Source organism: Chroicocephalus ridibundus, chromosome 3 (assembly GCF_963924245.1).
Source record: "Chroicocephalus ridibundus chromosome 3, bChrRid1.1, whole genome shotgun sequence".
NCBI lineage: Eukaryota > Metazoa > Chordata > Aves > Charadriiformes > Laridae > Chroicocephalus > Chroicocephalus ridibundus.
Genome location: NC_086286.1, coordinates 21,402,831 through 21,424,221, shown reverse-complemented (window position 1 = coordinate 21,424,221; position 21,391 = coordinate 21,402,831). Strand labels below are relative to the sequence as shown.

Sequence of the window (21,391 nt, the reverse complement as noted above, 5' to 3'; positions counted from 1 at the left end):
GATTTCTCAATTTATTGCAACAGTGGCATGTTTTAGGGATTAGAAGACAGATAGACTCCCAACTAATGTGATCCCCAAGCAAAAAAAAAAAACCCAACCAAACACCACATTTTCCCCACGAGGAGCGTGTCAAATGTGTGCCTGCAGTCCGAACACAGCTGAGGCTGTTAGGGACAAAAAGATTTCTTCCAGGTAGTGGAAAAGATGCTATGAAAATATTGTGAGTGACACTTGCAGGCTGCTGGAGGGAAATTCCCATTGGCTTCCTAACAAGCATTTAATATTTAATGTGGGGTTTTTTTACTGCTTTTGCTGTTGCAGCTTCCAATAAAGCCTATTGGAGCTGTGATGAGCTGATACTAATTCCAGCATGTCAGAAAGCCAAGGATGGTATTTTGAATCATGAGAAGGTACATCTTTATTTTCTAAAGCATGTCTAGGAAAGGTATAATGGGTGTAAAGAGAGGGCAGCAGTGGTGGTGATACCCACTGATACTGAAGCTAACAGTTATGAAATAATAGTAATATTAAACTAGTATTTCTTTCTGGCATTGCTACATTTTCTGCTCTTTAAACTCATCGTATAAACCAGTCACCTCTTGCAGGGTAAGACAAGAGATCAGATTTCATTGCAATTTCACACGCAAAGCAGCAAACGGAGCTATTTCAGCCTACATCAGTGTCTCCCAGACTGTCACGCACACGTGAGTGGCAATCAGCCGGCCAGGCCGAGTAGCCAGCACTTCAGTTCACATAGGAGCACATTAAGCTGTGCTTTCAATAAGCTTTGCGATGAAAACTTTGGTGCTGCGTGAGTTGCGAGCCACAAAGACGTTGCAAAAACTGCTAGGAATATTCTGATGCAAAAAGCTTGGGATCCACAGCAGCAGGTTTCACTCTCCCGATCATTGCAGCTTTAGGGCATTAACATGAATCAACAATAGCAACAACAACAAAAACACCCAAACCTCCATCTGGGCATGAAATGAGCACTTGCAAACAGGGCTGGAATGTTTCGCTTATTGGAAAACAGCCGTACTCATACTGCAAATAAAAGGGAGTTGAAGGCCCTCCCCATGCGCTCAACAAATTGTGATGTTGCAAAAACAGGGCTGCAAGACATGCAGGCTGAGGCTGTGATTATCTCAGGGAAGGGTCCTGGATGGATCTCCACCATGTTCACCTGCTTCCATGTGGACTGTGGATGAGTTTGTTTGGCTTTGTAGCATCAGGCCATCCAGATAGGGAAGTGAGAGGGAAGTAATTGCAAGGTAGGCATCTTAAGATCTTCTACAGTATTACTCAGTATTTCACAATCTGAAACCTGGGGACCCACGGGTGCATCCAGATTTGTGGTGGCCTGAGAAAGTGAAATGAAGTAGTGAAAGCGGGAAAACTGCAGCCACAAATTTCCATTGGCCTCTGAGGGTAAATGCTAAGGAAATCCTCCCACCTCCTTCTCTCAGGTGTTCCTTTCTGCAGTGTCCTCAAGTCTGCAGAGCTAACAGCTGACTGGAGCTCCACAAATACTTGTGATCCAGGAGGTTCCACGTCCAGGTCCAAAAGCCGTGACTCAGCCTGGCGCTCAAGTCTGTGCTAATGCGAGGTGGGAGAGTAGTTCCACTGCAGTAGAACCGGCAGCCCGGGTGTGCGATACCAGCAGCAATACATAGGTGTGACTACCTGGGTCAGTCTTGCTGCCAGAGGCAAAGCAGTAGCAAAACACGGCCTTGAAGTGAGGCAGAGACGTGCACTTCGCCCTGTGAGCACAATGTCTGCGCACCTGAAACCACAGCCTCTACCGTGGGACGTACAACCTCTTGCTTGCTGACGGGTCTGCGCTTTAAATGTACCAAATCTGGTTATCCTTTGGGATAAACCTTTCACAGCCTGTGGCAGCGATGCTAGTGCCTATCTTTGGCCCGATGCAGCCTTTTGCCATGTTGCAAACTATGTCTGATGGTAGGAATGAAATGGGATCCTGCAACCACGATATGTAGCCTCCCCAAGAGAGTGTCTGGAACAAAGCAAATAATGTCCTTAATGCAGGGTTGTGTGGGGAACACAGTGTCTCCACAATGCTCTTGTATTTTCTTCCTGCTGTTTATTTTACCTTACGTGTGTATGTATCTATTTCTCTCTTCTGCATCCACAACTCATTCCTTCTCTTGCAAAAAGGCCAGCCTGCTACACCAGCAACTGGCACGGGGTTGTCATGCGTGTCAGCAGCTTTCTGTTGCCATTAGTACATTAGTGACAAGAGAAAAGCTGCAGACAGGAGCCTGCTACCCAACAAAGGAGTGTCCTGAGCCAAACAGTGAACACGAGTCAGGTCAGACGCAGCTCTCAAGGAAGCCATCAAAAAGTCCGTCTGACTCTGAATCCAGTGACAGCCGTTTGTGATTTATCGGTCTAGAGACTGCAAAACAAATTTGTACCCAACAAACATCTGTCAACATCGGCTACCAAGGAGCAAAAAACCATCTCCAGCCGAGCTGGGGTGACACCAGTCTGTCTGGTGTCAGTGCAGGGGCAGACCCAGAAATGAGTTGGTGAGCTCCAAGCCAGGGTGTGAACCCATGGATTTCCACACATGTGCCTTTATGAGGCCTGTAGCCACGTGCTCACGTGCCTCCGCTCATTAACACAAATGGAATTACTGCTATTAATTAATCAGAGCTTCCCTGTGTTTTGATATCTTTTGTTGACTGCTGCAGGACTACGGCTGAGGATTGAAGTGTGCTTAAGGGCACCATTGGGCATTAGGCTGTTATTGCTTAATTGGAACCTAACATGTCCCTGCATTTCAGCATCTTCCGTGGCCTGATGAAGAATTACAGCCTAAAATATTTACGAATAAGAAGTTACCAGCCAGGGGACTGCTGGGTATGACGCCTGATTAAAGTCTCTGAGTGTGACCGTGGCCACCTGGCATGATTTCCCCACTGCAGGCGCAGCGGCCATGACCGAAACCCTCGCAGGAGCAGCTGCAGTTGCAGAGCCTGGCTGCTGTGGCTCACCTCTCTGCTGGCTTGTGGGGGAAGCCTCGAGGCCTCCATGTCACGGAGGAGACCCTGCTCCCCTCACTGGGGCACTGCTGGCATGCGTTTGTGGGACCCCTTGTACCCCAGCATGGCAGCGCCTTGGCCATGGGGCACTTGTGGGGACTCTCACACCCTGGGATGGCAGTGCCGTAGCTGTGGGGCACTTGTAGAGCCTCTCAAATGGCACCCTGTCCACAGGACCTCTCAAATGGTGGTGCTGTAGCTGTGAGGCACTTGTAGAGCCTCTCAAATGGTGGCACCTCAGCCATGGGACACTTGTGAGGACCTTCAAATGGCAGCACCTTATCTGTGGGGCCTGTTAAATGGCGACGCTCTGGCCAAGGGGCGCTCATGGAGCCTCTCACACCCTGGGATGGCAGCGCTGTAGCTGTGGGGCACTTGTGGGGACCCTCAAATGGCAGCATCTTGCCCATGGGGCCTCTCAAATGGTGGTGCTGTAGCTGTGGGGCACTTGTAGAGCCTCTCAAATGGTGGCACTTCAGCCATGGGGCACTTGTGGAACCTCTCAAATGGCAGCACCTCTGCTGTGGGTCACTCACAGGGTCCCTTACACCCTTGGAATGTGGTGCTGTAGCTGCGAGACGGTTGTAGGGCCTCTCAAATGGTGACACCTCAGCCATGGCACGCTTGTGGTGACCCTCAAATGGCAGTGCTGTAGCTGTGGGGTACTTGTGGGGACCATCAAATGTCAGCACTTCCATGGGGCTTCTCAAATGGCGGTGCTGTAGCTGTGGGGCACTCGTGGGGCCTCTCTAATGGCGGTGCTATAGTTGTGGGGCACTTGTGGGGCCTCTCAAATGGCGGCACCTCAGCCACGGGGCACTTGTGGGGCCTCTCAAATGGCGGCGCCTCGGCCCTGGGGCACGGCGGAGCGTCTCGCCTGGCGGGATGGCGGCGGGCACTGCGGCTCACCCCTCCCCTTACCCGGGTCGCGACGGCGGCATCCCCTCGTCCCTGCGGCCTCCCCCAAGGGACGGAACCGCAACCCCCAGCGCGGCCGGGCTGGGGCAGCCCCTTCCGCCGGCGGCGGCTCCTCCCCCGGGCGGCGGGGAGAGGCGGTGCCTCGGCCCCTCCCGCTGCCGCCGCCGCCGCCGCCGCCCGGGCCGCTTCCTGCGCCGGGGAGGCGGGGAGCGACGTGTCGCCGCGGAGGCGCTGGCGCCGCGCTAGGCCGCGCCGCCCGCCCGGCGCCGCAGGTAAGGCAGCGGGGAGCTCCCCGGCCGGTCCTCGCTAGGCCGCCGGCGCAGGTGCTTCCCCGCCTCCGCCCGCCGCCTTGCGGGGAGCTCTGCCGGGGAGAGCGGCCGGGAAAGTTGAATTTTTCCCCCCGGTGCCCTTTGTCTTTGCGGGCTCGGGGCCTCCGCGGGGCCAGGGGCGGCCTGGGGAGAGGAGGGCGTGAAGGAAGGGGCGCCCACTTGGAGGCTGGGGGTGTGTGTGGGTGCAACCCGCTTCTCCCCTTTTTCTGCGAATTTACGTTTTGTATTTCCATGGTAACCCTCTCGGTGGGAAACGGGCGGTGTTGGAAATCGGTGCCCGTCCCTGGTGGGGAGGCATTGAGCCTCTGGAAGTGTCAGTGTGGAAGTGCCCGGCTTTCCTGGGCCGCCCGGAGCGCGGCCATCGTGGCCCTCTCTCATGTGGGGTCTGGTCTCTCTTGCAGGTCACCGACGAGCTCCGAGACCGGGCGGTTTTCCATACGATGCAACGAGGAGAGATATGACGACGGCCTTCTTGAGATACCGCCGTCGTGTTCTCACTAAGGTACGGCCGGCTCCTCGGGTGGCAAAGCCACACTCGTCCAGCTTGGCCTTTATAAATGGGAGGAAGTGATGTTTGGAGCAAGTATTTGGGGATTTTTGCTAACGCTGGCACCTGACACCTGTGTTAACGGCAAGCGGGATGGACTGGGATGTGGAGATCTGAAGGATTTGTTGGTTCCAAAACCCACTTAGGATTGCAATGATTCCTGGGTTTAGAGATGGTCCTAAAATCTAGGATTTACGTAGACAAACGTCACTTCTTACCTTTCCTTAATGTAATTTTTCAAATGCAGTATGTTCCATTGAGAGAAATACCCATATGTGTTTGTAAAATACCAACTTCCTGCACTCTCAACAAAAAATTAACTTTCTGTCTTTGACTGTCCGGTTTTTGACCTTACTATGCTATTGATTCTCTTTTCCTTCTTGGTTTTTCTTATATTCTCTAAAAATTTAGGATTTCTGTTACAGGACATCCAGTGATCCCAAATGTGTAAAGTACCTAAAGTACACCAAAATACTTATTTGACTACAGATTTGCATGTATATTTTTGAGAGTTTTAAAGTGCAGGTGGTGTATGGACTTTACCGTCTTACCTGTATCCTATCTGATGGAGTCCTTAGCAAGAAGTCACCCTGTGGACTTCTGCGCAGCTGTGGTCCTGTGCAACCCTGTGCTGTGAAGAAATGCTTTTATTAGAAAATCTGACTGTAGTATGTTAATTGTTATAATGGCTGCAGTAATTTAGCCTGAGAGCCAGTGTGACTCTTTCCCAAAATGACACCGCCTATGGTTCCCTTGAAATTCTCTGGGCATAGGATGGTGCTGCTGTTGGGTAGGAAAACAATGCCTAAAATTAACTAATTGACAGGAGATCTACAGCTGTCTAAGCAAAAGGTGCTGTGCATCATGTGGGCAGCCTCACTAATGAGCTCTGAAGGCGCACTGAGAAGCAGCTCGCTCTCTCCCATCCGATTTGCCAGCAGTAGCATCTGGCCTGGGTGTCCCTGGGTCTTCAGTACCATCTTTCTCTGTAGTAGGAGTCTGGTGCATGTGTGAAGGAATTTTGCCTTCCTGTTGATGGTACAAACTTCATGGGAGGAGAAGGGGACGTGCGTGTCCAAGGTTGGACAGAAATGTTGTTTGCCTGAGAAGTGTCAGGAGCCACTAGAGAGAGTGGAGCAAGCAGACCGCAGACTTGCTCTTTGGCAGTTGGAGTGGGAAGAAGTTGGGAAATGGAATCATGTAGGTATCGTTTCTTCTTTTGGGGCAGCAGCTCATCATAGAAGCCACTTCTGCTTTCCTTCTTCAGACTTTTGGGGAAATGAGGAGCTGTGAGTTTCTCAAGAAGCATGAAGGGCTACAGATGTCTTATCCTTCCAGTTGGGAGACTCGGTTTTCTTTGGGGTTTTGTTTCTTTTTTTTTTTGTTTTACTCTCTATTTTGTTTGTTCCTTGTCTTGCTTTATGAATGTAGCATAAAGAGAGAAAGAGTGAGCATGAATGGATGTTCTACATATATATTTCTGGGGCCTCGTATGATTAAGTCCAAAGAAATAGTTGCCAGCACATCTTAAGAATTGTCTTCCCCGTATTTTTATTTTTTTGCACCCACTTCACCTAGGTGCTAGGCTTTAAAAAAAGATCTTCTCAAAAGGTAAATAAAGTATTTCCCTCATAGTCAAAAATGGTGGATCCATTTACTGATCAGTTGCTCCAAAATACTCATCTTTGGATAGAGGAAAAAGCTAGGATATTTCAACTATTAATCTGGTTCTTAAAACAAAAAAAAGAGCCACTTTGGCTAGGTTGTTAGAGTTGGAGTAGCATCTCTGGTGCTATGCAATGTGGCAGAGAGTTCCCATGGGTTTTACATGCTTGCTGTAAGACCTTCCTTTTGTTTTTTGACATTCTAAATGTTGCATAACCATACTCATTTTTTACGTTTATAGAAATATTTATGCTTCTTGTAAATGGAAGCTATTTGAGGAATGAAAAGGAAGTGATGTGAATAGAGGCGATCAGTGATCTTCTGCTGGGTAGGTATTAACACCACAAGAACTATCAACAAACATGGGTGGCACTCTCTGGTGCTCACCAAGGTAAAGTTTGGATGCTCTTGTTTGCTGAATACTTGCCTTTCTGCCTCCTGCTAGAGGACAGGCATCCTGTGTCAAGGCTTCTCAGTAAGACTTGCTCTGAGGTGTGCTGTGCCTGCGTTCGGGTAATCCCTGGTCTCAGATTTTTGCGTAATGTGAAAACTGGTAAATATTTTTATTTAGCTCTTTCAGTTGTTCAGGGCTTTGGCAAGGCTTCGGGAAGACGTGATTCTCATGAAAAATCACATTTTTAGAAAATTAGGTTCAGATTAACAAATTGAGCCTAACCCCACTGAAGATAGCAAGTGGAGACCCCCGTGCAGGGAAACTTGCTGTTGACGCAAATTGCCATCAGCTTCTGTCAGACTCCTTTTGTGAAGTCAGGACCTGAGTGTTACAAATTTTGCTCCGTCTGGTGCAGTTCTTCTGCCTTTCCTCAAAATGTCACTGCTTCATGGTCTCTGCCTTTGACAGGCTTCTAGCTGGAATGCCTGCTGGGGCTCCTTGATCTTCGCTCAGCTGCATGTACCTCTCTGGAGCTATATGAGATGCTCATATTTCACTGTTTTCCAAGGGAAAATGCAGACTGTAATGCTGATGCCTGAAAAAAAGTGCAAAGAGATTCCGCTCTTGTCTTCTGTGATAGTGTGGGCAACTAACCACATATATTTCTGACATATATTTTTACTGCTTTGTTAATTGTTTCAGAATGATTCTACCACCCCTGGCATGGAGGAACTTGACGCATAATGAGCTAAATGGCTGTAGGAAGGTGTGTTCCTCCAGCACGGAAACTGCCTTCTCATTTCAAATTAGTGTTCAGCATTGGGAAGTTAGATTTCCGGATGAGAGGAAGTGCATTTAGTACATTGAGTATATCAGAGATGTTTCATTTAATTATTTTATTCAGTACCTGAATGGAAGTGAAATATTACTTTTAAGATAGTTTGTCTGTAGAGAGATAAATTGTGTTCTTATTTTTGACAAAATGTTTACACTTCTGTATTATTCTAAACAGCTTATGCACGCGTGCATTCAAATAACAGTACATTGTTCAGTGATGGGGCTTTTTTGGGTAATTTTTTTCAGAGGATCTTATTCTTGTATTTAAAGAAGTGAAGCTCAACTAAAGCTTTTGTTGTTTTTATTGGGTTTTTTTTCTTTAAATCTATTGTTCAGGTGACTTCATCTGCGGAGGGCAAAAGAAAGCAGTACAAAATCTAGTAATATGAAAATCAGATGCTATTTTACCTTGGCCTTGTAGTTGGCCCACAGTGCTTTGCAGTGGGGATGTGGTTGTCCTGTTCTTTCTTTGTAGTTAGATTACTTTTTGCCTTGCCCGTTTCCTGTGTGAGGAGAACATTTTGAGATGGCACTATGGAAGAGATGATAGAAGGCGACGGTAGTGGCATTACTCTTTAAGATATTCAAGTGCTTTCGCTTTTCCACAGTCCCCATTATGCAGTTTGCTGAGAAAGTAGCACAGTCTGGGTCATCTCAGCACTGTCCAAGGAATTACAGAATATACTGGATCATAACAGGCACGTGTGGCTAAGCAGGGCTGATGAAAAACACAGATAACCCATATATAGCTTCCTTGTCACGTTGCTTTCATCCCAACAAACTAATCTGGATTGTCATCACTCATTCTAACTTTGCAGAGAAGGTGCACCCTCACTGCGGGAACATGAGATTTGGGATACTATTAAAAGGTATGCAGAATGCACCAAAATTACATGTGTGTTCATGAATCATAAAATCACAGAATGCTTAGAGTTGGAAGGGACCTTAAAAATCATCTAGTTCCAACGCCTCCGCCATGGGCAGGGACACCTCCCACCAGACCAGGTTGCTCAAAGCCCCATCCAGCCTGGCCTTGAACACCTCCAGGGATGGGGCAGCCACAGCTTCTCTGGGCAACCTGGGACAGTGCCTCACCACCCTCACAGGAAAGAATTTCTTCCTGATATCTCATCTAAATCTCCCCTCTTTCAGTTTAGAACCGTTACCCCTCATCCTATCACTACACTCCCTGATCCAGAGTCCCTCCCCAGCTTTCCTGTAGCCCCTTTAGGCACTGGAAGGGGCTCTAAGGTCTCCCCAGAGCCTTCTCTTCTCCAGGCTGAACAACCCCAACTCTCTCAGCCTGTCCTCACAGCAGAGGTGCTCCAGCCCTCTGAGCATCTTCGTGGCCTCCTCTGGACCCTCTCCAACAGGTCCATGTCCTTCTGCTGTTGGTGGCCCCAGAGCTGGAGGCAGCCCTGCAGGGGGGTCTCCCCAGAGCAGAGCAGAGGGGCAGAATCCCTTCCCTCGCCCGGCTGGCCACGCTGCTGGGGATGCCGCCCGGGATGGGGTTGGCTTTCTGGGCTGTGAGCACGCATTGCCGGGTCACGTTGAGCTTCTCATCCACCAACACCCCCAAGTCCTTCTCCTCGGGTCTGCACTCAATCCATTCTCTGCCCAGCCTGTAATTGTGCTTGGAATACAAATATACGTATATTTATTAGGCTTTCAGAAAGACTGGGCTGACACAGGCTTATCTCCAAGTTGTGTAAGGAGGTTTGTTGTTGGACTGTGTACCAAATGTAGGTGGCTTGACACAGGGACAAGTCACACCTGTCCTCTGACTCTAGCCTCATCATCCCCCTGACAATCATCTTACTCTAAAACCCCAGCGTGGAAATAGTTGTTCAGAAAGAGCTTTCGTTAGCAAAAGAGCTTCCGCAGCCTTAACCTCATTCTCTGAAACTGCTGAAACATTTCTGCTGAAACCTAACCTGCTGAAAGAAGGATGTCCGTCTTGGGGCACAGGCACAAGTGTGAACATTTCAGACCAAAAAATGAGCTGTTTGAAAGAAATTGAAAGTTTGCATTAGTCCAGGCTGGTTCACGTTGTCTTAAGAAGGGGCCGTGTACTTTGCTCATGCCATGGTTTCCTTGTTACAGGGTTAAATCCTGCTTATTTAGGGAAAAAAAAAAAAAGAGTTGTATAATAATAGAGTGGGAAACCTAAACTTTTGAGGACAGAGTAAATATATTAGACAAATAGCAGGCATATTGTTGGCTCTTGAGGTCCTAGAAAGAATCCTTTGGGCATTTGTATCTTTTAGTTACATTTCAGGTATCCTTTTCCTTAGTAAGTGTTTCTGCTGTTTATCATTTCTTCTAGAAATGGTGAAATATTTTGCTTGTGGGTGACTTCTGGTGGTTTTCTGTTCTGGATGGTCTTGGGTAACCAGAACGGTACTTTAAAATGTTTTGATTTCACTCTGTTGCTGCCAGACAAAGCCATGAAAAGCAGCAGGGACTTTAGCATGCCATTCACGTTCATGGAGAAACTTCTCCTCACCTTACCTTTGGGATGCAGACTGTACCTCTTGGAAAGTACCTAGCGGTGTCCAAGCATGGCTCATCGTGGACAATGTGGAATACTTAAAGGACAACTTGCTCAGTGTTGTGTGGTCAGTGGAAGCCCTGGGCTCTTTGCCCTAGGTGCTTAGTGTCTCTTCTCAGAAGTCACTATTTTTGAAGCCAAAATCGAGTTTAGAGAGCAGATTCTATGAATTGTATGAAAGACTGGAGCTAATAAGCTGCATGTTCCTTATAGTACCAGCTAATTTATCAAAGCTACCAATTTAAGTTGAAGGTATTACTAGTAGGTTGTAGATTTATTTTCATTTTGGGGGGAGAGCACAGAAAAAGGAGAAATATGGGTTTCTCTAGCAAGTAAATTGAGAGTTACTTCAGGCACCTTGCAGGGATTGCACTGACTTCATAAATTCCAATTTGTATTGTTAATACAGATTTGTAATTTGTATTGTTAATACAAATTACAGCTTTCCAAACCGAAGCATGTGCACATGAGAATTCCCAGTAAAAATTATTAACTCATGTAAAGCTGTTACCTTAAGTAGGAAATAGAAAATTGGTTGATAATGCTGATGGAAAACTGCCCAAAAATGAGGAAATATGAAGTTAATATCCATGAATAGACAAGGTTTAGTTCGCACCTTCTCTAATACCATGTTTATATAGAGATAATACTGGGTGTTTTGGTAGCGAAGACTTACCATCTGAAAAACAAAGCGTGCAAATAACGCCTAGAATATGGAAGGGCAGTTTCTGAACAGCTCCGTGCAAGTCTTAATACCCACAAAAACAAGCACATGCTCAAGAGTTAGAACCGTCCTGTGCAATTACTTCTGAATAATACGCTTTGTTGTTTGTTGTGCTGCTCTTCTAACTGATGAAACCTCGGGTGTGAAACTCAAGAGTCATAGCGTAGTCACCACAGAGATAACTTCTTAAAATTCCTGTGATTAATACATTACTAAGCACACAACACTAACTTCTGCTTTGCTGACTGTACAGTATCCAAGCATGTGGTTATTCCATTTGTCATCACAAGTCATTGTATTCCATGCTCTATGTTGTACAACTGTGTCATATCATAGTTGCTGAGCGTGTTATTGAACAAGATTTTTTTTTAAAGAGGAAGCTGTAAGATTGCTGAATATGAAATATTAATTTTCATGTGCTCAGACTGTAAGAATACAGTAAATTCCAATCATCAAAGCTATTTTCATTGTTATGATTATTTTTTAAGTTTTTTTAATGTTTAACTTCAGTGATATAAGTTATTGCAGTGCCAGTGTAATTTAATGTCAATTTTTAAACTAAGGAAATCAATACAATGTGTACAAAATAAATTTAATATATTTAAGGCATGTTGCAAGAGTAGCTGTAATCCTGTACATTATTTCCATCATTACTCTTATATCTAACCCCTAAAGTTTTCTTTTATTGAGTTAGTTTAACACACATTGCTAGGCAAAATGTGAGTAAATTATGGTGATTACTGCAGAGAACAGAGTTAATCTAACCCAGTTTTAATTGTATATAATTTAAATATTGATGTCATTAAGTTACACAGTTGCATATTCTTAGTGCTGCACATATGCTCTTCTAAGTAGGAGGCTCAGGGGACTCACCATTTCATCATTCATTCTGCACAGCTTGTGCAGTTAACTACATTTACCTGCGTTTCGCTTGCATTTAAAGTTGAATGAGTTAAAATATTCTGTAGCAGTTTTGTTCTGTGTTAACATTGAGTTTCATTTTTGTGGTATGTTTAAATCAGCAAGTTTATATATAGTTGCATATTTTAAAATGCTGGTTCACAAGGCTGGTTATAGATTAGTTTCTCTCTAAAATGTCTGTTTTGTTGGTGAACAAGTGAAACTATTTTTCTGATGTCCCCAAGGTTAAAGTACACAGAAGGGCTCACGTGTAGGTCAGGATTTTTTGTCTTCATATAGTCTTGTCACATATTCCTTTGTAATTTGAATTTAATTTAGGTAATTCTGTCCAGTTTTCTTTCTGAAGCTATACTTCCTTGGCTAATTTAAGGACTGCAGTTTGAGGAATGCCTGGTTTTGGGCAGTGCAGATGATTTTATTCCTGTTCATTGAGGTTAATTATCCATAAGGTCCTGACTTATGAGGCTACTAGAATAGCTGTTAACTATGAATAATTTAGTACAGCATCATGTTGCATGCCACTTAAGAAGGCCTCTGCCTGTGAATCCTTATATCTTGTTGAAATCCACTCAATAGTATGAAGGTTACTGCTTGCATTGGTATTTTATTTTACTCTTTTCATTCTATTTTAAGATTTGTCAGTATACAAAGGCAATGTGAATATTTTGTGGTGATAAGTAATAAAAATACCTGTGCCAAGAGTAGGTATAGTTTGTTTTTGAAAAGCTGAGGGATTGTGCTAGTCTTCAGTGTTAAATTGTCTTTTAAATTTGTTATAAATCTTGGACTGGCATAATGCAGTTAGCATTTTCTCCACTGAGATTTATGTACTTGGAGACAATTCATGTCTTAGAATATACTTTTAGGCAATACTTCGTTATGGGGAAAGGAGAGAAGCTTAATGAAAGGCTTGCCGGCGAGAGTACAAGATTTCAGTGCTTTCTACAAATTGCCTTAGCTGCTCATACATCTGGCTAGAGCAGACTGCGGCTCATATTACAGAGGCTTTTTCAGGAGAAAAACTGCAAATACAGAACTTTGAAGCGGTTCCAAGTGAAGATAAATTTACTGTATGCCTTTAGGAGACTTGATCATTATAACTTAGCACTGGATGTGTTTTTTAAGAATGCTAAAATGATAGTGTTTTGTCATTATCATAAACTAGATTTTTCACAAAAACACCCCAAAACATTAGGGAATAGCTTCATGAAGATATAACTTGCTCTGGAAATGTCAAGGGAAGAATATGAGAACAGGAACATGGAACAGAAGTAGTAGAGAAAAAGTTTTTCTTTGGGGCTTTTTGGGGAGAGAGACTGACACTTTGTGATATTTAAGGAGGGTCTGTCAGATGTCTGGAAAGGTTTTTTCCCTTTCTGACTACTTCCATACTTCCATTAGTGCTCCCATTCTTTATCTTGACTCGTAAACTGTTCTAATATAAGAAGGAAGGGAATCGTCTCCAAAGAAAATCTGGGAGACAGATTTCCAGTCCTTGTGCAGCATTTTTAGAAAAGGTTCTGCCGATCTGTTTTCACCCCTTTTAAAAGTTGCTTTTAAAAATTACAGTGGAAGCACGTTATCCTCCTTGTCTTGCTGCGTTCCCAGATAGAAAGGGAGAGAGGCAAGTGAACATTAGGAGTGGTACCCAACAGACCGAGTTTTGGCCAGAATACGTGTTTGTTAGTCTTTATGGGCCCATTTGTTGGGATCCTCTATTATAACTGCATGTATCTTAACTCATCTTTAGAATTGTTTTGTAGGGCACTTCCAACCTCGTTTAGAAAGTAGAACTTTTTTTTTTCCTTTTCCAAATGAGATTTGCTGTAGTACATGTGATGCTGTTAGAAGTCGACATGGTGACGTACAGTCATCCCTTGGTGCCCGCTTCAGCGATTGAAGATAAAATAGGTCTTTTATCTTTTTGTGCTCCTTCACAGGGTAGTAAGTAATTTAGGTGTCCCTTAAGGGTGGGTAGTTAAACGCTAAGATCTTGCTAGATGTGTTTTTTTCTCCTTAAAGGTGAGGATTCAGATCGGTCCCTTTGAACGGGCACTCTTTGAGCTGTACGTTATGGGCTTGTTTTAATAAACTCTCAAACCTGTAATAGTTCTGCAGTTTACTACTGACTCAACCGGTACGTTGATGGAAATGCAGCTTTGTTTACAGATGGAAAGAATGCATTACGTTGTTCAGTCCCAGTGTAAAATTTTAAGGATGTTTATGTTCAAATTGCGGGCTTAAAATTCAACTGAAAATTAGTGGGACTTCCCTTACTCCAGAGCTCTTTGATCTGTGTTTTAATTGTCTTCTCTGTGCAAATGTTTTTTTACATTGAAATTACATTGAAATAATAGTCTACTTTCCTAGACAGCCATGAAAAGTTGAATTGTGAATTTTCCTGATTCAAGTGATAAAAGGTGTCTATGTTGTATGCATAGTATGTGCTCGTGCTTTTCTGATATACATGGCATGCTCGTATTCTTCAGATTCTAATTTGTCTGAAATGTGACAATGATTTCAATTACTATAAATAATTAATGATATATTGTGTCTGTGGGTAGCTGTTGCTGGGCTTGGCTGAATCATGAGCACAGGTTGTAGACTGCCTCCTTTGGAGAAAACGGTGCTATTAAGGCAGTGCAAGAAGGCGAGGGTGCAGAATATGCCACATGGGTTTGTATATATTACAGAGTCACACAATGGTAGGGGTTGGAAGGGACCTCTGGAGATCCAAACCTCCAGCCTGCAGCCCTTACCTTTTTCAATGTGGCATGTAGAGGTGTGGGAGGAAACAGACTACGAAGTTACATTCTGCCTTTTATTTTTGTGTTTAAAATAAGCTTTCCCCTGTTGCTGTTGAAATGTGTCAGTTAAAGTGTTGCAGTTAACAAAATACCTTATAGCTGGTGGAGCATCACTGTTTTGATACAATCCATAATCAGAAGTTTATTAAAGTCTCAATATTTATTTTTTCTTATTTAGCTTTTATCAAGTGGTGATTTTATGCAATGGCATCAAGCCACAGTTCTTCACCAGTGCCTCAGTCAAACAGCAGTGATGCTTTCTTTAAAAAGGAAATGGATGCCACAAAACGTTTTCGACCTGTGCAGTCACTGCCTGATGTGTGTCCCAAGGAACCTACAGGTAATGTCGGTGTCAAGGAGAGTAAAAATGCAGTTAAAGTTGCTAATCCATTTACAATTGTTCAATCAAATTTTCTCGTATGCTGGGTGTAGTGCACTAAGCCATAGTCTTATTTCAAAGTATGCTGTAATTCTGCTTTATACCACCCAGTGTCCCTTTGGAGCAATGGGAGAGCCTTCCTTTTTACAGCTTGTTTTCAGATGTCCACATTATAGACAGGATCTGGCTTGTGTGATTCCACTTTATAGCTAGGATCCATACTCACGCAAGGAGAGGGTATGTTCTGTCAGAGCCTGTAAAAGACCCGTACAGTGCGCTTGGAGCCTAGCTGCATTACTGCTGTGAAACACCCCAGCCCTCTTGCAGTGGGAAGCAAGAGAGCAGGACCTGTCTCTAACACTGTGTCATAAGTCTCTAGTGCTATCGTAAATCCGAGTTTTGGTCGCAATTCTAGCTGCTGGGGTGTACTAAAGCTTAGTTTATAAGGAGTAGGTGGGGTGGGATCTTAAGAATTACAAAATCTAATGCTAATGAATTTCAGCTGTCATTCTGATCAAGTTCAGATTATTTCAAATATGTTTGTGTTTGCAATGTTCTTCTCTTCAGTAGAAGCTAATGTTGTTAAGCTAAAATATATTTAATGAGTGTGAATACACCACTGTGTTGAACATTTGTGTTGGTTAATCTGATAGAAAAAATGCAAGTTAAAGTGTTGCAGGAGGAGAATATCATGTGTCTTTTGCATAGATAATTCTGATCCAGTGTGTAATTGTGAAAACATGGTTTGCTTAAGAACTGCATTTTAGCAAACATACAACTTTCACTTTCTCACCTTAACAAACTGTCTTGTCTTTTGTGCCGCAGGCGATCCCAATAATTTATGTGACAGCCCATCTCTAGTTGTGGATCAGCACAGATGGACTATTTATCATTCCAAAGTCAATCTCCCAGCAGCACTAAATGATCCTAGGTTAGCAAAAAGGGAATCTGATTTCTTTACAAAAACATGGGGAGTGGACTTTGTGGACACTGAAGTCACGCCTTCATTCTACCTCCCACAGATCACCAAGGAACATTTTGCATTATACCAACAGGAAATCACTCCGGTAAGAACCCCAAATTAGATGCATGTAGTACAGAAAGAGATTTGAGATCCCTCTTCTAATTAGAGATTTTCCCTGCTAGTAGTCCATCATACAGTTAGCTGATAATTAATTTGCTCTTCAGTGCTTGTTAACTCTTCGTTAGGCGTTTCTTGCTCTATAATCTCAGTATTTGTAGTGTGGAAAACACTGACTAAATTCTTTCTATTTTTTTTGAATTGTATTTCTGAATACTGAGCTCTGCACCAGGGCTTACAGTTCATATTTATCCTTTCTGATTATTAGTCCTTATTCTGTAAGGATTGTTTAATGCTTGGGCTCTACAGTGCAATTTTCAGACCTTTGGATCAAATATAAAACATGACTATGTGCTGCAAGGATTGGAGATATTTTTTAAGAGTCTCAAATTTAAACATTTATATGTGAAGTTCTTAAACTATGAATAGGTCTATTATCTTGATGATTTCTTTTGTAACAGGAAAGTTTAAGCTACATCTAAGGACACCAGGACCAGTAGGAGACTTCTACAAACTCTTAAAATACAGGTGTCAGTAAGTATGTAGTACTCTCTTTTTCTTTTTTTTTAACTGAAAGAACATGTAGAAGTCTCCCACTGTTTTCTGCTTCCTTGGTTTGTAACTTTCTTATTTTTCTGCTGGTACAGAATTGGCTGCAGGAAGTGTTACTTGTGTAAATCATAGTTAAAATACGTGAAAGCAAATTGTCTGTAACTGAACTATTGCCATCAGTTCACATATTCAACATTTTAAACACTTAAGAGCTCATCTGTTAAAATTAGCATATAATGCAGTGACTACTAAATGAAAGAAGATTTCGGGAAGAGGGAACTGACCCATGATGTAGCTTCTAGCAGAGATCCAGCTAACATAGACGTTCTTTAGTAATGTAATTTCTCACCACTATGGTCTCTGGTGGTGTTTAAACCTGTAGATAAAATTTGAAGCTCAGCATGATGAAAGAAGATACATGGTTTCAGCAAAGTACTAATTAGGAAGACGTGGAAGCAATTTCTAATTTAGCAATGAAAAAGCATTCATTGTGTGTTAGTGTGATTTCTGGATTAGACAGCAAATATATATTTTGATGTGCAATTACAGTTGATCTGTGGTTCTATCTCATTATGTAGAGAAGTTGTTATACCTCTTCAATAACTTTTGTGTTCGCTTTTTCTTGAGATGTAAAGATACAGAAAAACCCAACATATCGATTACAGGCTGAAATTTTTGGTACCTTTAACCCGGACAAACATCATCTGAGCTTTTAAGAGGAAAAAATACTATTGTGAACTTGTCAGAATTATCTGGTATAATGTAGTTATGTTTCACTGGAAATGTTCTGAATGTTCTGTTTCAAAGAAAAACTTTTTTTTTGAAGCCTCAGAATAATTCTTTCACATGTTTTCTCTTTTACAGAGAGAGAAGGTTCATGAAAGATGCAAGAATATTTGTACTCCTAAAGATACCTTCGACAGGACACTATTACACACTCACGGTACATCAAAGCCTTCCTTTAGTCATTAAAAAGTAATTTCTTTTGTATCAGTATGTTATAGCATTCAATAACAAATGCTATAACCTGCTGATCATCTCCTTTACTTGCTCGAGAGCTTCATGCGCCATAACAGCTGCTGCTGATTTCTTTGTAACAATAATTGAAAACCCAGACATGATTGACTAGAAGTATTCATGACCACTGCTGATATTTTATAGGTCAAAATGCTTGTGATACCTGCTCTTAAACTTTTCCTTGGCGTGTTTGCATTCGTGGGAGGTCACTTGGTCCCTGACAGCGTTTTCTTCAACTTCCCTTAATTTAAGGTCTATTGAAACTGTTGCATTAAATTTCTAGCAGCTGTTGACCTTGCAATAAGGAATGGCAGCGCTGGGCCATTCCTGTCTCTGCCGTGAGGATCACAGAATGGCTGAAGTGGGAAGTGACATCTCAGGATGGTCTAGTCCAAACCACCTGCTCAAGCAGGGTCACCTACTGGGGGGTCAGTATTCAGTTGGGTTTTGAGTTTATCCACGGATGGAGGTTACACAAGCTCTCTGGTCAACCTCTTTCAGTGTGTGACCACCTTATGTTCAGATGGAATTTTTCATGTATCAGTTTCTGCCCGTTGCCTCTTGTCCTGTCATTGGGCACCACTGAGAAGAGCCTTCTCTGTCTTTTTTACACCCTCTCATCAGATATTTAAAAACATTGATAAGATCCACCCTGAGCTTTTCCAGGCTAAACAGTCTCAGCTCTCTCAGCCTCTTCTCCTATGAAAAATGGTCTCTCAGTCATCTTAGTGATCCTTCGCTGGACTTGCTCCAGTGTGCCTAGGTCTCTCTTGTACTGGGGAGCTCACAACTGGGGACGCTGCTCCAGATGTCTCACCAGTGCTGAGTGGAGAGGGAGGATCACCTTCCCTCAGCCTGCTGGCAGTGCTCTGCCTAATGCAACCCATGATGCTTTGCTGGAGGAGTGCAGTGCTGGCTCATGGTCAGTTTGTTGTTTGCCAAGACCCCAGGTCCCTCTCTGCAGGAGTGCTTTCTAGCCACTACACCCTAGGCGTGTAACGGTGCCTGGGGTTATTCCTCTCCAGGTGCAGGACTTTGCCTTTTCCTGTGTTGAACTTCACGAAGTTCCACTCTGGCCAATTCTCTATTTTGTATTTCTCTGATTACTGTTAGCAAAGACTACCTGGCAGACTTTTTTGGTGTCCGCAGCTGTAGCAAGGCCAAATTTCCAGATTTTATGGAAATAATTCAGCTAATACGAAAAAGGACAAAGGAAGGCGAGAGGCAAAATGAAAAAGAAAAGACAAGCAAAAGGAGAAGAAACACTCATAACCTGGAGCGAGCTTTAAATATTTAATTTATTTTAATGTATTTTCTCAAAAATGTTAGCATAAAAGGGTTCATTTGCCAATCAGCGATTGATCAGGCTTGTCTATATCAATGTCTACAGGTAATGCAGCAAGAACTGTTCATTAGTTTGCTCCTTTTGATCGCCGCCTTTAAGTCAGCTTTCTTCCCTCTTGTCCGTGCAAAAGGAAGCCCTTCTGTAGGGTTTCTCTGTGATTGGTTTTATTTTGGAATAGCTGCTGCTGAATGAGTCTGTCTGCTGCACATACTGCAAGATAAAAGTTCCTTCTTCAGGCTTAGCTTAATCCATTTTGAAAGAGTCTTTTGTTTTTAAAAAGAGGAAATTACTGTGTCACCAAAGTAACTGGGAGCTTCTTGGGTAGACGGACAGTTCCTAGTAGAAGCATGAACTGAACTGAAACTCTTTATTTTGTATAATTTCTTTCATTAGTGTTGCCTGTCTTCCTCTAACTCCAGCCCACAAGTCTTGGCCTTTCACTTCCATAAGGGTTTGTCTGTCCAAAGACTGATGACAGCAGGATGATTTGTAGGTTGCCTTTTGCATTTCAATACAAATAAAGTAAGAAAGAAATCAAGTAAGAGCCAAAGAGGCGAGAGAAATATGGGAGATAATGTTTATGTAGTGCTTACCATGTCTTTCAGTGATGAGCAGACCATCCAGCTCGGCTGTGGGCTTGTGGCTTTTAAATTCCTCACCTTTTTTGGCCTCCAGTGTGCTTCCTCTTCATAATGCACGCTAGGTAATGAGTAGGGGAGGAAAAGGGGATTTTGGCTGAACCTCAAAAGTCTGAATTTGCCTTTTCTTCAAGTTCTGCTGGGGTACAGCGATGCACCTCTTTTCCCAGCTCAACACTCTCACCCTCTGCAGTTGTCAGGTCACCTTACTTCAAGGGAAGGACTGCTTCTGTGCTACTTGCTCAGTGTGCTTGGGACTTTGTCCTGAGCCCTTCTTCAACCGTCTTGCCAGCTTTTGTGCATCCGTCCACCAAGTGCTGTGCAGAAGTGATTGTATGGGCAGCTTCAGTCTGGAGGATTAAAATTGGGGGTGATGCTAGGGGGACCTCTTACTGGCCCTTGCCAGTTGATTGAACAGGGCATTAAGGAATGTGAAGTGCTAAGTAGATTGCTTTGTATGACTAACGTTTTCGCTGTCAAAGCAGCCAAGTGCAAGCACCTTTGAATACTCTGAGCATGAGACCTGGACTACAAAGGACAACAGAGTGTTTCAAAGAATCAGAGTATTTCAGGTTGGAAGGGACTTCAGAAGGTCTTTACTGCAACTGCCATCTCAAAGCCAGCTCAGGCTTTGAGGTCAGGCCGTGCTATTCAGGGCTTTATCCAGGCGGGCCTTGAAAACCTTCAAGGATGGAGAGTATCCACCCTTTGGGCAGTCTGCTACAATGCTTTGATTGTCCTCAAGGTGAAAAAGGTTTCCCTCGTGTTCAGTCAGAACGTTTCGTTTCAATTCATAACCACTGTTCCCTGTCCACCCACCCTGTCCACCCCCTGTGAGGAACCTGGCATCGTTGTCTTGAAAACTTCCTCATAGGGTTTAATAGTGTTCAAGGTAATTATTTTCCATTGTTTCCTCATGATTGACTACTTGTATTTTGTTTAATTTTTAGATAAATCCAGGACAGATCTGGAACAAGTACCTAAGGTATGGTTCCTGTGCACTCTAAGCCTTTATAAGGATTTCTTACATGTAGTCTTGAACATACGAATTTACTCTCTTCTTTGTAGAATTCTTTTCCTAGCTGACTACTTGAACTGATTCCCAAGAGGATCTGCAGTTCTCAGAATTTAAAAAGACTAAGAACAATCAGCTTTTTCTTTCTTTCTTTTTTTTTGTTGTTGTTGTTTCCCATGGTCTTGATTTTTCTCTTACTCAAAGTAGAATACAAATGCTGTTATTTTTTTCATCTTTAATAGTTAAAACCTCAGAGCTGGGCAAAATTAGCCACTCCGTGTTCTAGGAGGAAAGGGAAACTGAAGAGTTTGATAGAAGCTTGAATATTCTGTAGCGTGTAACTTAGCGTTAGGTTTAACTACTTGAATCCTTGAGCAAAGCCCTCTCTGTATATGCTTGCAGCGTATATGGTGTGGGGTTTTTGTGACAGGTTGACAAAAGACACAACTCTGGATTCCATTTCAGTCCGAATAATTCTTTTCTGGGTACATTAAGAAGTCAGAGTGTTAATGTGGGTCAGCATCTCTGTGCCAGTCATATAGGCTGTTACTTGGATAGCTGTCACTGCAACGTTTAAAACCCAGGAAACAAGAATGTTTGAGT

At 43.4% G+C, this 21,391-nt stretch overlaps 1 protein-coding gene across 5 annotated transcripts in view; it reads left to right on the top strand.

Annotated features, from left to right (window-relative positions):
* Nucleotides 1-4,137: 4,137 nt before the first annotated feature.
* VPS54 (VPS54 subunit of GARP complex) overlaps nt 4,138-21,391 on the top strand; it is a 54,543-nt gene continuing 37,289 nt past the window's right edge. Inside the window, exons 1-6 of one of the 5 annotated variants that reach the window (XM_063328355.1) lie at nt 4,138-4,258; nt 4,717-4,817; nt 14,940-15,101; nt 15,966-16,071; nt 16,163-16,207; nt 17,638-17,716. In XM_063328355.1, coding sequence (XP_063184425.1) covers nt 14,966-15,101; nt 15,966-16,071; nt 16,163-16,207; nt 17,638-17,716 — 366 coding nt within the window. In that variant the 5' untranslated portion in view covers nt 4,138-4,258; nt 4,717-4,817; nt 14,940-14,965. Of the gene's footprint in view, nt 4,259-4,716; nt 4,818-14,939; nt 15,102-15,965; nt 16,208-16,682; nt 16,760-17,637; nt 17,717-20,723; nt 20,759-21,391 lie in introns of those variants that run through there. The other 4 variants (XM_063328354.1, XM_063328356.1, XM_063328358.1 and 1 more) reach the window with 4 other exon arrangements.